The sequence below is a fragment of the Pseudophryne corroboree genome, chromosome 9, assembly GCF_028390025.1.
Source record: "Pseudophryne corroboree isolate aPseCor3 chromosome 9, aPseCor3.hap2, whole genome shotgun sequence".
Taxonomy (NCBI): Eukaryota; Metazoa; Chordata; class Amphibia; order Anura; family Myobatrachidae; genus Pseudophryne; species Pseudophryne corroboree.
The window spans coordinates 352502275-352520079 of NC_086452.1; the positions used below are offsets into that span (position 1 = coordinate 352502275).

General features: G+C 48.7%; 1 protein-coding gene across 2 annotated transcripts in view; it reads right to left on the reverse strand.

Moving 5' to 3' along the window:
* Window positions 1–17805, reverse strand: part of STIMATE (STIM activating enhancer) — a 115313-nt gene that overhangs the window by 22427 nt on the left and 75081 nt on the right. For both annotated transcript variants that reach the window (XR_010186916.1, XM_063940677.1), the window contains exons 6-7: window positions 13634–13717; window positions 576–725 (exon numbers count right to left, since the gene is read on the reverse strand). Coding sequence is in view for 1 of the 2 variants with exons in the window: in XM_063940677.1 (XP_063796747.1) it covers window positions 576–725; window positions 13634–13717 (234 nt within the window). In the remaining variant the exon portion in view is untranslated. The remainder of the gene's footprint in view (window positions 1–575; window positions 726–13633; window positions 13718–17805) is intronic.

Consider the following 17805-nt stretch of genomic DNA (forward strand, 5'->3'; position numbering starts at 1 on the left):
TGATGGGGTGGGGGGGCAGCACACACACACACAGACTAAAGAATTTATTGTGAATCGGCTCGCGGACCGATCTATACCCCACAGTACACTGCACTCCAGTATCCCCTATGGATGTAAGAGAAAGTATACTGTTCTGTGTGCAGACTTCTATCACTTTCACACTGAAACTCTTCTTCAAACCCCATGTATGAGCCGGTATACTGAACACGAGCCGAAGTCGGGTTTTAGATGTACTTACCCTCTTTCACACTGCTGGATGGTCCTGTGTAGCCGCAGTTTACACTGGATTCTTGGAGAGGACATCATTTCCAAGCACTCATGAGCCTGCCAATCAGCTACTTTTAGGCATTGCCCGGGTCTACCTTTCAACAACTGTGCGGCAATTTTAATGGATTAAAAAACAAATATTGCCTTGGAATACATATTTTCATATATGGCTTAGATCATCATCAACCTCTTTGAATGTACTTTTGGATCAGCAGTACTTCAGGGGTGCCACATTCCATATAAACTGACCAACTGAATTTTTCATGTACAGTATTATTGCTTAAAATATAAAACATCTCTCAACTCACTTCAGACTCCGAGTCATCGTATGAGGCCGCCCGTCGATACCGCACTTTGTTCCCGTTTCGGGATTCTGGATTGCCCTCTTTCTCTTCCATCTTGGCCTTTGTTTTGGCCTTCTTCATTAGAAAGTTGTCCACCACCCAGAACATTAATGCCTGTTGGCAGAAGCAGAAATAAGCTCTGACTGATGTAGTTATGGCTTTCACAAGGGCAATAGGGGATATACATTGGGGTTCTCACTATGGGGTCTATTTACTAAGCCTTGGATGGAGATAAAGTTGCTGGAGATAAGGTACCAGCCAATCGGCTCCTATCTGCCATGCCACAGGCTGGGTATGAAAAGAGAGGATTTTGGTACTTACCGATAAATCCATTTCTCTGAATGCTCTAGGGGACACTGGAGTCCTATATAGTAGGGGTGTGAAGCTTGCAACCGGAAGTCTGGAACAAACTAAAATTAGCATTGTCTGCACAGCCGGCTCCTCCCCCTTCACATCCCTCCTCCCTCAGTTTGAAAAATTTGACTGAGAGAATAGGACATGATACTATAGCACATGGCGAGGAACCGAACCGTACAACATATCAAACAGCATCCAAGAACTCTTAAACGAATAACTAACGCTGTTTGCACGAACTGTTTTAACAAGAACTTTGAACACAGCAGGTCGACAGCACCGAGGCGGGCGTCCAGTGTCCCCTAGAGGATTCAGAGAAATGGATTTATCGGTAAGTACCAAAATCCTCTTTTCTCTTTCATCCACTAGGGGACACTGGAGTCCTATACAGTAGGGGACGTCCCAAAGTTATCCCCAAGGGAGGGAGTGCTGTCGGTGGCCTGCAAAGAGTCTCCGGACGCAAAAATATCAAACTTGTAAAATTTTGAACGTGTGGGCTGAAGACCACGTCGCCGCTCTGCAAAGTTGAGTAGTGGAAGCCGCCCACGAGGCACCCACTGATCGGGTAGTATGAGCACCCGTCTGAACCGGAACCTGTTTGCCACAGGAAATATAAGCTTGCCGAATGGCAAGTCTAATCCATCTAGACAAAGATTGTTTAGATGCTGGCCATCCCTTCTTTGGCCCATCATAAAGGACAAACAAATGGTCCGACTTTCTGAAGGGCGACGTAACCTGTACGTATACCCGTAAAGCTCGGACAACATCCAATGACACGTCCTCATCTGCGAGACCCTGGAAAGATGGGACCACTATTGGCTGGTTTACGTGAAACCCCGAAACCACCTTCGGAAGGAAGTCTGCTCTTGTACGGCGTTCCGCCCTATCCTCATGAAAAACCAAGAAGGGACTCTTACAGGATAAGGCTCCCAACTCAGAAATCCGCCTAGCCGAAGCCAAGGCAAGTAATAACGTGACGTTCCAAGATAGATATTTCAGGTCTGTTCTTGCTAACGGTTCAAAAGTTGGTGGTTTCAAATATTCTAACACCAAATTTAAGTCCCATGGTGCAGTGGGAGGACGGAAAGGGGGTTGAATCCGTAGAACTCCCTGTAAAAAGGTTTGAACCTCTGGCAAGGATGCCATCCGCCGTTGAAATAGGATGGAGAGAGCCGAAATCTGAACCTTCAGAGAGCCCAGCCGCAGACCTACATCTAGCCCGGTCTGAAGGAAGAGCAAAAGTCTGGATAAGTGGAAGTTTGTCGAATTCCACCCCCGTTCTTGACACCAGTTCATGTACCTCCGACAAATCCTGTAGTAGTGCCTGGCTGTGACCGGCTTTCTCGCGGCAATCATCGTAGGAATGGCCGTTCTTGGTATCCCTCGATTCCTTAAGATCCGGGTTTCAACAGCCACGCCGTCAAACGTAGCCTGTTCAGGTCTGGGTGTAGGAACGGTCCCTGAGACAGCAGGTCCTCTCTTTGAGGTAACCGCCAAGGATCTTCCGCTAGTAACCCCCGCAGGTCTGAGTACCAACTCCTGTGGGGCCAATCCGGTGCAATTAGAATAGTCCACACTCGTTCTTGTTTCACCCTTTTCAGAACTCTGGGTATGAGTGGGAATGGTGGAAAAATGTAAACCCTCCTGTAACACCAAGGAAGTGTTAATGCGTCCACTCCTTCTGCTGCTGGATCTCGTGTCCTGGACACATATTTGGGCAGCTGATGGTTTTGTCGAGACGCCATTAGGTCCATCTGAGGCAGAACCCATCTCCTCACCACCATGTCGAAAATCCGTGGATGTAGGCACCACTCTCCCGGATGCATGTCCTGGCGACTGAGATAATCTGCTTCCCAGTTCTCCACACCTGGAATGAATACTGCCGAGAGGATGATGTTTCGCCTTTCTGCCCACAACAAGATCTTTGTGGCTTCCTTTAACGCCATCCTGCTCTTTGTTCCTCCTTGACGGTTTATGTAAGCCGTCGTCATGACATTGTCCGACTGTATCCTTACGTGTTGATCCATGACTAGGTCTTCTGCTAAGAGGAGCGCATTGTAAACTGCTATTCGTTCGAGGATATTTATGGGTAGTCTGCTCTCCAATAACGTCCATCTGCCCTGAAACTGATGTCCCTCTAAGACGGCACCCCAACCTCTGAGACTGGCGTCCGTTGTCAGGATCCTCCAATCCCAAATGCCGAATCTTTTTCCTGCTACAAGATTCCTGTGCAATGACCACCAAATTAAGGAGGTTTGTACGCACGGTGGAAGTCGGATTCTTCGATGTAGAAGCCAGTGCGAACCTGCTCCCTGAGCAATGAGGTTAATCTGGAATGGTCGGGAGTGAAGTCTGCCGTATTGGAGAGCTTCGAACGACGCCACCATCTTCCCGAGGAGTTGCACACAGAGGTGCAGAGAAACAGTTTGTGTCCTCAGTACCTGAGCCACTAATCTCTGTAGGTCCTGGACCTTGTTCTCTGGTAGGAACACACGTAATAGTACCGTGTCCAAGATGAGACCGAGGAATTGAATCCGTTGAGTCGGCATGAGGTTGGATTTTTGGAAACTGACAATCCACCCATGTTGAATAAGAAAGTGATGGGATGTCTGAACATTCTTGATCAGTTGATTCTGAGACGGTGCCTTGATCAGTAAATCGTCTAGATAAGGTATAATCATGACCCCCAATAGTCTCAGTCCTGCAACCATGATTGCCATGATCTTCGTGAAGATTCTTGGGGCTGATGACAGACCGAACGGCAAGGCCCTGAATTGGTAGTGATCCACCACCAGTGCGAACCTTAAGTAAGCCTGGTGAGGACTCCAGATTGGAATATGCAGATATGCATCCTTTATGTCCATGGATACCATGAACTCGCCCTGTACTAAGCCTGCAATGACCGATTGGATGGATTCCATCTTGAATTTGTAGACCCTTAGAAACTGGTTTAAAACTTTTAAATTGAGTATTGGTCTGACCGTCCCGTCTGGCTTTGGCACGACAAAAAGATTGGAATAGAACCCCGTTCCTCTCTGAGGCGGGAACTGGAATAATGACTTCTGACTGTAGCAATTTTTGAATTGCTGCCCGTAGTGCCCTTGCTTTCTGAGGGCACTGAGGCAATCCTGTTGTAAAAAACTGACTGAGGCCTCTGTTGAAATTCCAGTTTGTATCCCTGAGAGATTAAGTTGTTCACCCAAAGTTCTGGTGAGGTTTTGGCCCAGATGTCCTGAAAACCTTCCAGACGTGCGCCCACCAAGGGGGACCCCAGGTGAGCTGGGAGGCCGTCATGCCACGGTCTTGTCAACAGGTTTATCCTGCTTTCTGGTTGCTGCCTGTGAGTGCCCTCTACCTCTGCCCCCACGTGCTTGTGTACCGAAACCCCTTCCTCGGGCTCGAAAGGACTGTGATCTAAACAAAGTAAATGCTGGTCCCGAATAACCTCTCCTAGCCTGTGGAGCGGCTCTAGTATAAGGAGTAGGCAGAAAAGTGGACTTCCCAGCTGTAGCCTGCGAAATCCACTTGCCTAACTCAAGTCCGAAAAGCATTTCACTCCCAAAGGGGATGGATTCTACCGCCTTCTTGGTGTCAGTCTCTCCTTGCCATTCTCTGAGCCATAAAATCCTTCTAGCCGATATGGCCGATGCGGAGATGCGAGATGCTATCCTGCTAATATCCTTAGAGGCTTGACACAAGTATGAGGCAGATTCTCGAATGTGTTACGCCAGTTGGGTAATCTCTTCTAAGCAATTTTCATCCTCAATAGCTTGTACAATACGCCCAGACCATGCTCCCATGGCCTTGTTGACCCAAGCACATACGATCGCAGGTCTCTGCGCTGCACCAGCTGCTACAAAAATCGACTTTAACGCTGTGTCAACCTTACGGTCTGACGCATCCTTTAAAGTAGTTACGTTAGGAATTGGTAAGATTGTCTTCTTTGACAACCTTCCTAGGGAAGCATCCACTACCGGTGGGGTCTCCCACTTATCCATTACACCCTTAGGCAGGGGATAAGTTACCTGAAACCTTTTCGGAAATTGAAAGCGTTTGTCAGGTTGTTTCCAAGCCTCCACCATCTGAGATTGGAGGGAATTAGGAATGGGAAACACTGCTGAACGCGGCTTTTGGGATTCGAACAAATCGAAATCTTACGGCTCCCGAATTTCCTCTACCTTAAAGTTTAGGATCTCCTTTACCGCGTCAATTAAAAAGAATCCAGACCCGAGATTGCAGTGTCCTCCTCTGGAAAAATCGGCATCTAGGTTAGATTCAATTAACTCACCTTCCTCTGTATCAAGAAGACGACCTTCTTCCTCCTCCGATTCCGGTAGAATAGGGAGAGGTCTTTTAACAGTCTTGCGCACACTCGTTTCTGCGTGTGCGGGCGGCGTTAACTTGATGAGAAATTCCTCCATCGCCTTTGAGAATCCGGCAGCCCATTCCGATTGCTGCTTCCGCGATTCTGCCATCTCCTTGGAGATTCTATTAGCAAGGTTGTCTTCCCATGACCTAGCCAGAGCACTGCTCCCAGGTGGAGCGTCCTTGTCTAAGCAGAATTCGCACACCCCGGAGCTGCCGACCCGCGTGCTCTTCTCGTTACACTTCGTACAAACATAACAGGTCTTGGAGGTCTTGGCTGCTTTAGACATGCTGTATAAACCCCCTATCAGGGTATCTTGTGGCGCTTTCACCCTTTAAACTAGGAAGAGAAAGGCTGTGAGAGATGACAGAAGCAAAGGTATCGGATTCGGCTGGAATTACTGTTCCCCTCCTTATATAGAAAAAGGAACAGGATAAAAATATATAAAATAAATTTAAAGAAAAATTTTAATAAAATAAAAATAAGATTTTAACCTACCGGTAAATCTATTTCGCCTAGTCCGTAGAGGATGCTGGGGACTCCGTAAGGACCATGGGGGTATAGACGGGCTCCACAGGAGATAGGGCACCTAAAAGAACTTTGACAATGGGTGTGCACAGGCTCCTCCCTCTATGCCCCTCCTCCAGACCTCAGTTAGAGAAATGTGCCCTGAGGAGATGGACACTACAAGGCAGGATTTAGAAATCCAAGGGCAAGATTCATACCAGCCCACACCAATCATACCATGTAACCTGGATCATACATAACCAGTTAACCATATGAACAAAAAACAGCAACGGTCCAAGACCGATTCCAACTGTAACATAACCCTTATGTAATCAACAACTATATACAAGTCTTGCAGAGTTTCCGCACTGGGACGGGCGCCCAGCATCCTCTACGGACTAGGAGAAATAGATTTACCGGTAGGTTTAAAATCTTATTTTCTCTTACGTCCTAGAGGATGCTGGGGACTCCGTAAGGACCATGGGGTTTATACTAAAGCATCCAATCGGGCGGGAGAGTGCGTATGACTCTGCAGCACTGACTGAGCAAACGCTAGGTCCTCATCAGCCAGGGTATCAAACTTGTAGAATTTAGCAAAAGTGTTTGACCCCGACCAAGTCGCCGCTCGGCAAAGTTGTAATGCCGAGACGCCTCGGGCAGCCGCCCAAGAAGAGCCCACCTTCCTAGTGGAATGGGCCTTAACCGAATTTGGCACCGGCAATCCAGCCGTAGAGTGAGCCTGCTGAATCGTATTACAGATCCAGCGAGCAAGAGTCTGCTTCGAAGCAGGTGCGCCAATCTTATTGGCCGCATACAGGACAAACAGGGCCTCTGTTTTCCTAATTCTAGCCGTCCTGGCTACATAAATCTTTAAGGCCCTGACTACGACCAGGGATCTGGAATCCTCCAGGTCACTTGTAGCCACAGGCACCACAATAGGTTGATTCACATGGAATGAAGAAACCACCTTAGGCAAAAATTGCGGACGTGTCCTCAATTCAGCTCGATCCACATGAAAAATCAAGTAGGGGCTTTTGTGTGACAAAGCCGCCAATTCTGATACTCGCCTTGCCGATGCCAAGGCCAACAACATGACCACCTTCCAAGTAAGAAATTTCAACTCAACCTTGTTAAGCGGTTCAAACCAGTGTGATTTTAGGAACTGCAACACCACGTTGAGGTCCCATGGTGCCACTGGAGGCACAAAAGGGGGCTGGACGTCAAGCACTCCCTTTACAAACGTCTGGACTTCTGGAAGAGAAGCCAATTCCTTCTGAAAGAAAAATCGAGAGGGCCGAAATCTGAACCTTAACAGAGCCTAATTTCAGGCCCATATCCACCCCTGTCTGTAGGAAGTGGAGAAAACGACCCAGATGAAAATCTTCCGTATGTGCATTCTTGGTCTCACACCAAGACACATACTTTCGCCAGATACGGTGATAATGCTTAACCGTCACCTCCTTCCTAGCCTTTATTAAAGTAGGGATGACCTCTTCCGGAATCCCCCTTTTTTGCTAGGATTCGGCGTTCAACCGCCATGCCGTCAAACGTAACCGCGGTAAGTCTTGAAATACACAGGGCCCCTGTTGCAACAGGTCTTCCCTCAGCGGAAGAGGCCAGGGATCTCCCGTGAGCATCTCTTGTAGATCTGAGTACCAGGCCCTTCGAGGCCAGTCTGGGACAACGAGTATCGTCTGTACTCCTCTTCGTCTTATGAGGGCCGAAATCTGAACCTTAACAGAGCCTAATTTCGGGCCCATATCCACCCCTGTCTGTAGGAAGTGGAGAAAACGACCCAGATGAAAATCTTCCGTAGGTGCATTCTTGGTCTCACACCAAGACACATACTTTCGCCAGATACGGTGATAATGCTTAACCGTCACCTCCTTCCTAGCCTTTATTAAAGTAGGGATGACCTCTTCCGGAATCCCCCTTTTTTGCTAGGATTCGGCGTTCAACCGCCATGCCGTCAAACGTAACCGCGGTAAGTCTTGAAATACACAGGGCCCCTGTTGCAACAGGTCTTCCCTCAGCGGAAGAGGCCAGGGATCTCCCGTGAGCATCTCTTGTAGATCTGAGTACCAGGCCCTTCGAGGCCAGTCTGGGACAACGAGTATCGTCTGTACTCTTCTTCGTCTTATGATCCTCAACACTTTTGTGATGAGAGGAAGAGGAGGAAACACGTAGACCAACTTGAACACCCACGGTGTTATCAGAGCGTCTACTGCTACTGCCTGAGGGTCCCGAGACCTGGCACAATACCTCCGAAGTTTTTTGTTGAGGCGTGACGCCATCATGTCTATTTGAGGAGTTCCCCAAAGACGTATTATGTCTACAAAGACTTCTTGATGAAGTCCCCACTCTACTGGATGGAGATCGTGTCTGCTGAGGAAGTCTGCTTCCCAGTTGTCCACTCCCGGAATGAAGACAGCCGACAGAGCGCTCACGTGACTTTCCGCCCAGCGAAGAATCCTGGTGGCTTCCGCCATCGCGACTCTGCTTCTTGTTCCGCCTTGGCGGTTCACATGAGCCACTGCTGTGACATTGTCTGACTGAATCAGAACCGGTAGGTTTCAAAGAAGACTCTCCGCTTGTCGAAGGCCGTTGTATATGGCCCTGAGTTCCAACACATTGATGTGTAGACATGACTCCTGGTCTGACCAAAGTCCCTGAACATTTCTTCCTTGTGTGACTGCTCCCCATCCTCGGAGGCTCGCGTCCGTGGTAACCAGGATCCAATCCTGAATTCCGAATTTGCGACCCTCCAGTAGGTGAGCACTTTGCAACCACCACAGGAGAGACACCCTGGCCCCTGGGGACAGAGTTATTTTTCGATGAAAGTGTAGATGGGACCCGGACCACTTGTCCAGAAGGTCCCATTGAAAAGTCCTTGCATGGAACCTTCCGAATGGAATGGCCTCGTAGGCCGCCACCATCTTTCCCAGAACTCGAGTGCACTGGTGAACAGACACCCTTTTCGGTTTCAGCAGGTGTCTGACCATGTTCTGGATGTCCTGGGCTTTCTCCATTGGAAGGAAGACCTTCATTTGTTCCGTATCCAGTATCATACCTAGGAACGGTAATCGAGGTTGTCGGAATCAACTGTGACTTCGGTAGATTTAGAATCCAACCGTGTTGCTGGAGCACTCTCAGAGAGAGCGCCACACTGCTCAGCAATTTCTCCCTTGATCTCGCTTTTATCAGGAGATCGTCCAAGTATGGGATAATTGTGACTCCATGCTTGCGCAGGACCACCATAATTTCCGCCATTATCTTGGTGAAAATCCTCGGGGCCGCGGAAAGTCCAAACGGCAACGTCTGAAATTGGTAATGCAATCCTGTACAGCGAATCTCAGGAATTCTTGATGGGGGGGATATATGGGGACATGAAGGTACGCATCCTTTATGTCCAGAGACACCATAAACTCCCCCTCCTCCATATTGGCTATTATCGCCCTGAGCGATTCCATTTTGAATTTGAATCTTTTTATGTACAGGTTTAGGGATTTCAGATTCAAGATAGGTCTGACCGAACCGTCCGGTTTCGGGACCACAAAGAGGGTTGAGTAATAACCTCTTCCCTGCTGGTTCATGGGAACCCTGATTATCACTTGCTGTATACACGTTTGAATTGCAGCTAACACTACATCCCGTTCCGACGTGGAAACTGGTAGGGCCGACTTGAAAAAGCGGCGCGGGGGCACCTCTTCGAATTCCAGTTTGTAACCCTGGGAAACTATTTCTAACACCCAGGGATTCAGGTCTGAGCTGACCCAGACCTGGCTGAAAAGTCGAAGACGTGCGCCCACCGGTGCGGACTCCATCAGGGGAGTCCCGGCGTCATGCTGTGGGTTTTGGAGTAGCCGGGGAGGACTTTTGTTCCTGGGCGCCTGCCGAATTAAATGCAAGTGCTCTTTTGCCTCTGCCCTTACCTCTGGCAAGGAAGGAGGATCCCCGACCTCTTCTGAACTTGTGCGACCGAAAGGACTGCATCTGGTAGGGTGGCATTATCTTTTGCTGTTGGGGAATATATGGTAAAAAATTTGATTTACCTGCTGTAGCTGTGGAAACAAGGTCCGTCAGCCCATCCCCAAACAATACATCACCCTTATAGGGTAGTACTTCCATATGCTTTTTGGAATCCGCATCACCCGTCCATTGGCGAGTCCATAAGGATCGTCTCGCTGAGATCGACATGGCATTGGCCCTAGAAGCCAGCAATCCAATGTCTCTTTGAGCATCCCTCATAAATAAGACTGCGTCTTTTATATGGGCTATAGTTAAGAATATAGTATCCTTATCCATACTATCAAAATTATCTGTCAGCTCATCTGCCCAAGCTGCAACTGCGCTACACACCCATGCAGACGCAATCGTCGGTCGTAGTACAGCACCCGTATGAGAATAAATACCCTTTAAGGTAGTTTCTTGCCTGCGATCTGCAGGGTCCTTAAGGGCAGCTGTGTCAGGAGACTGTAGCGCCACCTTCTTGGACAAGCGCGTCAGGGCCTTGTCCACAGTGGGAGGCGATTCCCAACTCTCCCTGTCCTGTTTAGGGAAGGGGTATGCCATATAAATTCTTTTGGGGATCTGCGGCCTCTTCTCCGGAGTCTCCCAAGCTTTTATAAAGAATTCATTTAATTCATGAGATGTGGGAAAATTTATAATCTGTTTCTTTTCCTTAAACATGTGTACCCTTGTGTCGGGGACCGAGGGTTCATCCACAATATGCAAGACATCCCTAATTGCCACAATCATACACTGAATGGTTTTAGTCACCCTAGGGTGCAATTTTACTTCGTCATAATCGACACTGGAATCTGAGTCCGTGTCGGTAGTAGTGTCTTGTGCTACGGGACGTTTTTGAGACCCCGACGGGCCCTGTGAATCGGTCCAATCCGAGGATTGACCCCCTGATGTTCCCCTTAATTCAGCCTTATCAAACCTCTCATGTAAAGATGTCACACTTGCATTTAACCTATGCCACATGCTCATCCAATCCTGAGTCGGCACCAGCGACGGGGACACACCACTCATTTGCTCCACCTCCTCCTTGGAGAAGCCTTCCGCTTCAGACATGTCGACACACACTTACCGACACCCCACACACACACACAGGGAGTTACCTATAAGGGGACAAAACCCCAACCAGGCCCTTAGGGGAGACAGAGAGAGAGAATGCCAACACACACACAGCGCCCAAACACTCGAATATATGGGTGGTCTTCTGTTTGCCGGCGGTCGGGCTCCCGGCGCTCAGTATACCGGCGCCGGGAGCCCGACAGCCGGAATACCGACAATTATTTTCCCTCGTGGGGGTCCACGACCCCCATAGAGGGAGAATAAAATAGTGTGGCGCGCGTAGCGCGCCACCGTGCCCGTAGCGTGGCGAGCGCAGCGAGCCCGCAAGGGGCTCATTTGCGCTCGCCAAGCTGTCGGTAAGCCGGCGGTCGGGCTCCCGGCGCCGGGATGCTGGTCGCCGGGAGCCCGACCGCCGGCCAGCCGTAGTGAACCCGAATATATGACCAGATAGCGCTTTTATATATTTATAATGTTAATCTCCACTCACTGCGTCGCCAATGTGCCCTCCATCTCTTTTTTCCAGCCTGTGAAGCTCAGCAGGGGAGAGAACAGGGAGCCAGCGTTTTCTCATGCAGCCTCTGTGGAGAAAATGGCGCTGGTTAGTGCCGAGGATCAAGCCCTGCCCACCCGACGGCGGGCTTCGGTCCCCTCAGGATATTGTAAGAAAATGGCGGGGGTCCGTGGATTTACTGTCCCACAGCCTAATCCAACATATTTATGCCCAAATTGAGGTTTATTGCTGCCCAGGGCGCCCCCCCCCTGCGCCCTGCACCCTACAGTGCTTCTTGTGTGTGTGTGACTGGGAGCAATGGGCTTACCTCATGAAGATCTGATGTCTTCTGCCGCCTGAAGTCTTTTCCTCAATACTCACCCTGCTTCTATCTTCGGCATCTGTGAGGAGGACGGCGGCGCGGCTCCGGGACGAACCCCAGGTGAGACCTGTGTTCCGACTCCCTCTGGAGCTAATGGTGTCCAGTAGCCTAGAAGCAGTGCCCAAACTTACAAGCCAGCTCTGCTTCTCTCTCCTCAGTCCCACGATGCAGGGAGCCTGTTGCCAACAGGACTCCCTGAAAATAAAAAACCTAACAAAATTCTTTAAAACAGCAAACTCTTGAGAGCTCACTGCTTTGTACCCTTTCTCCCCTGAGCACAGAATCTAACTGAGGTCTGGAGGAGGGGCATAGAGGGAGGAGCCAGTGCACACCCACAGTCAAAGTTCTTTTAGGTGCCCTATCTCCTGTGGAGCCCGTCTATACCCCCATGGTCCTTACGGAGTACCCAGCATCCTCTAGGACGTAGGAGAAACACCAGCCGACAAGCAACCCTCACACCACAACTATGACTCAGCTAAGATGGTAGAGTTGGGGTCCGCTTGCTTCCTTGTATTTTCAGTAGGATCTTTAGAATAGAAGTCCCTTGAAAATATAAACATAAGACAGAATTATTGTGTTCAGGAGATCCTCACATTTCTAACTACAGCAGAGGGAGCTATTTCCCTTAAACATCCCTCTCTGTTTTATACAAGGGGGAGGGTTTATCCCTTCCCTTTAGATGGCGCCAGTTAGGGATTAATAAAATGGCCGACATGGACACATTTTTACTATGTGTTCCACGCTTATCCAGTACAGACTCCCTCTATATAACAGCCAGCGTTTGTGCTATTCAAGCTGCCCTCACTATGAATCAAAAACACCATGAGTGCGCTGATCTTACTCGCACGCGGCTGAAGGATCCCGTCAGCCACGCAGAAACAACAGGAGTGTGGCTGGCTGGCGCGCGCGCTCCGGGACTACGTCTCCTTATGTCCCGCAGCGGCGCTATGAATGTCTCCCCGAACGCGGCTGAAGGATCTCCTCAGCCGTGTGGAAACCACAGCAGTATGCTGGCTGGCTGGCTGGCGCCCTTTCCCCCCCGGCGCGCTGTACACCCTGGTGACCGCTTTCCTGGCTGACAGGGGATAAAGAATAAAAAATAAAAAAAATAAAAAAACCTAGCATGGCCCTATTGTAGAGACCAGTACTCACTGTGAGTTACTGAGTAGAGGATCTCCTGTGGAGAGATGCAGGTCCCTTCAAAAGGGATCTTTGTCTCTCCAATATAAGTATGCCTTGTCTCCCTTTTATTAGGTGGACGCAGCACACTCTTTTTTTTCTGAATTTAGTCAGGAGCTCAGTGCTCCACATGCTGTACCTCCAGCACAATTTTTCAAACTGAGGGAGGAGGGATGTGAAGGGGGAGGAGCCGGCTGTGCAGACAATGCTAATTTTAGATTGTGCCACACCTCCGGTTGCATGCTTCACACCCCTACTGTATAGGACTCCAGTGTCCCCTAGTGGATGAAAGAGAAATGACAGTTAGGAGCCGATTGGCTGGTACCTTATCTCCAGCGACTTCATCTCCATCCAAGGCTTAATAGATAGACCCCTATATATCACAAATAATTTTTGTCCAGAGTACCAGCTCCATGGTAACTTAAATATCCTATATGTATACAAACCTGTACAATTCTACCAAAACAAAAGTGAGGCATTTTTTAATATTTTCATCAAAACAATTAAACGTGTAAACCTAATCATTGTTCTGCATTATTTGTAAGATAATTATGGAAAGGATAGAAAAAACATTATTGGGCCATCCTTTCCCTAGCACTCAAATATGTAATAAAAATTTACATCGTTAAGAACCACCACAATAGAACAGGGAAGTGACTCACATTAACAAAGAACGGTACAATGAGCATCACAATCGCCAACTCCAGCTCTGGGTTATTAGACGCTAATGGATTTAACTTTGCAACCTGCACATGGAAAAATAAAAACAAATATTAGAAAGATGTGGTGCATTTTCTAAATGGAAAGCAGTTACCATACTGCTAGTCGGGATCCCGGACGTCGCAATGCTGACGCTGGAATACCGACTAGCGGGAAAATACACTGCTCAAAAAAATAAAGGGAACACTAAAATAACACATCCTAGATCTGAATGAATGAATTATTCTTATTAAATACTTTGTTCTTTACATAGCTGAATGTGCCGACAACAAAATCACACAAAAATTATCAATGGAAATCAAATTTATTAACCCATGGAGGTCTGGATTTGGAGTCACACTCAAAATTAAAGTGGAAAAACACACTACAGGCTGATCCAACTTTGATGCAATGTCCTTAAAACAAGTCAAAATGAGGCTCAGTAGTGTGTGTGTGGCCTCCACGTACCTGTATGACCTCCCTACAACGCCTGGGCATGCCCCTGATGATGTGGCGGATGGTCTCCTGAGGGATCTCCTCCCAGACCTGGACTAAAGCATCCGCCAACTCCTGGGCAGTCTGTGGTGCAACGTGGCGTTGGTGGATGGAGCGAGACATGATGTCACAGATGTGCTCAATTGGATTCAGGTCTGGGGAACGGGCGGGCCAGTCCATAGCATCAATGCCTTCGTCTTGCAGGAACTGCTGACACACTCCAGCCACATGAGGTCTTGCATTAGGAGGAACCCAGGGCCAACCGCACCAGCATATGGTCTCACAAGGGGTCTGAGGATCTCATCTCGGTACCTAATGGCAGTCCGGCTACCTCTGGCGAGCACATGGAGGGCTGTGCGGCCCCCCAAGGAAATGCCACCCCACACCATTACTGACCCACTGCCAAACCGGTCATGCTGGAGGATGTTGCAGGCAGCAGAACGTTCTCCTTGGCGTCTCCAGACTCTGTCACATGTGCTCAGTGAGAACCTGCTTTCATCTGTGAAGAGCACAGGGCGCCAGTGGCGAATTTGCCAATCTTGGTGTTCTCTGGCAAATGCCAAACGTCCTGCATGGTGTTGGGCTGTAAGCACAACCCCCACCTGTGGACGTCGGGCCCTCATACCACCCTCATGGAGTCTGTTTCTGATCGTTTGAGTAAACACATGCACATTTGTGGCTTGCTGGAGGTCATTTTGCAGGGCTCTGGCAGTGCTCCTCCTGTTCCTCCTTGCACAAAGGTGGAGGTAGCGGTCCTGCTGCTGGGTTGTTGTCCTCCTATGGCCTCCTCCACGTCTCCTGATGTACTGGCCTGTCTCCTGGTAGCGCCTCCATGCTCTGGACACTACGCTGACAGACACTGCAAACCTTCTTGCCACAGCTCGCATTGATGTGCCATCCTGGATGAGCTGCACTACCTGAGCCACTTGTGTGGGTTGTAGACTCCGTCTCAGGCTACCACTAGAGTGAGAGCACCGCCAGCTTTCAAAAGTGACCATAACATCAGCCAGAAAGCACAGGAGCTGAGAAGTGGTCTGTGGTCACCACCTGCAGAACTCCTCCTTTATTGGGGTTGTCTTGCTGATTGCCTATAATTCCCACCTGTTGTCTATTCCATTTGCACAACAGCATGTGAAATTGATTGTCAATCAGTGTTGCTTCCTAAGTGGACAGTTTGATTTCACAGAAGTGTGATTGACTTGGAGTTACATTGTGTTGTTTAAGTGTTCCCTTTATTTTTTTGAGCAGTGTACATACGTCGGAATCCAGGCGCCACAGTCTTTTCTCCCTCTATGGGTGTCCACGACACCTATAGAGGGAGAATAAATCCTGAGGCGAGCGCAGGGAGCTCGCAAGGGGCTTGTTAGCGCTCGCCCTGCTGCCGGCATAATGGTGGCCAGGATCCCGCTGTCGATATACTGACAGTCGGGATCCCGCCCACTGGTATTACATACAGATCCCTTTTCTAACTTTTAAACCATAACTGCTATTTCAAATCTGTTTGCAGGAATAAACTTTTCAGCAAATTCTGAAGCTGTTTGACATGTTACATGACCCCCTTCCATTTGAAAATAAATGACAGAGTCAAGATGGCCGACTTCAAGATGGAGCCCGTGTTCGGTACATACCCTAAGATAGCCCACCTCACCCATACCTTACTGGAATATTCAGTTTTCCCATTTCCTGCACAGTTTTTTAAACAAAAGGGTGTACTGCGACTTTTGACTCGCCTTGTATAGTGTAACATGCTATTATAAGTTATGATTGAAATGTTTGCATGTTTTTCTAGTACTAAATGGCACACATTTAAAAAAAAAAAAAAAGAATTTACTTACCGATAATTCTATTTTTCATAGTCCGTAGTGGATGCTGGGAACTCCGTAAGGACCATGGGGAATAGCGGCTCCGCAGGAGACTGGGCACAAAAAGTAAAAGCTTTAGACTAGCTGGTGTGCACTGGCTCCTCCCCCTATGACCCTCCTCCAAGTCTCAGTTAAGATACTGTGCCCGGACGAGCGTACATAATAAGGAAGGATCTTGAATCCCGGGTAAGACTCATACCAGCCACACCAATCACACCGTACAACTCGTGATCTGAACCCAGTTAACAGTATGATAACCGTAGGAGCCTCTGAAAAGATGGCTTCCAACAATAAACAACCCGATTTGTTTGTAACAATAACTATATACAAGTATTGCAGACAATCCGCACTTGGGATGGGCGCCCAGCATCCACTACGGACTATGAGAAATAGAATTATCGGTAAGTAAATTCTTATTTTCTCTGACGTCCTAGTGGATGCTGGGAACTCCGTAAGGACCATGGGGATTATACCAAAGCTCCCAAACGGGCGGGAGAGTGCGGATGACTCTGCAGCACCGAATGAGAGAACTCCAGGTCCTCCTCAGCCAGGGTATCAAATTTGTAGAATTTAGCAAACGTGTTTGCCCCTGACCAAGTAGCTGCTCGGCAAAGTTGTAAAGCCGAGACCCCTCGGGCAGCCGCCCAAGATGAGCCCACCTTCCTTGTGGAATGGGCTTTTACAGATTTTGGCAGTGGCAGGCCTGCCACAGAATGTGCAAGTTGAATTGTACTACAAATCCAACGAGCAATCGTCTGCTTAGAAGCAGGAGCACCCAGCTTGTTGGGTGCATACAGTATAAACAGCGAGTCAGATTTTCTGACTCCAGCCGTCCTGGAAACATATATTTTCAGGGCCCTGACTACGTCCAGCAACTTGGAGTCCTCCAAGTCCCTAGTAGCCACAGGTACCACAATAGGTTGATTCATGTGAAACGCTGAAACCACCTTAGGGAGAAATTGAGGACGAGTCCTCAATTCCGCCCTATCCGAATGAAATATCAGGTAAGAGCTTTTATAGGATAAAGCCGCCAATTCTGATACGCGCCTGGCTGAAGCCAGGGCCAACAGCATTACCACTTTCCATGTGAGATATTTCAAATCCACTGTGGCAAGTGGTTCAAACCAATGTGATTTTAGGAACCCTAAAACTACATTGAGATCCCAAGGTGCCACTGGAGGCACAAAAGGAGGCTGTATATGCAGTACCCCTTTGACAAACGTCTGAACTTCAGGCACTGAAGCCAGTTCTTTCTGGAAGAAGATCGACAGGGCCGAAATTTGAACCTTAATGGATCCTAATTTTAGGCCCATAGACAATCCTGCTTGCAGGAAATGTAGGAAACGACCCAGTTGAAATTCCTCCGTAGGGGCCTTCTTGGCCTCCCACCACGCAACATATTTTCGCCAAATGCGATGATAATGTTTTGCAGTTACATCCTTCCTGGCCTTGATCAGGGTAGGGATGACTTCATCTGGAATGCCTTTTTCCTTCAGGATCCGGCGTTCAACCGCCATGCCGTCAAACGCAGCCGCGGTAAGTCTTGGAACAGACAAGGTCCCTGCTGGAGCAGGTCCTTCCTTAGAGGTAGAGGCCACGAGTCCTCCGTGAGCATCTCTTGCAGCTCCGGGTACCAAGTTCTTCTTGGCCAATCCGGAGCCACGAGTATCGTTCTTACTCCTCTCCTTCTTATGATTCTCAGTACTTTTGGTATGAGAGGAAGAGGAGGGAACACATATACCGACTGGAACACCCACGGAGTTACCAGAGCGTCCACC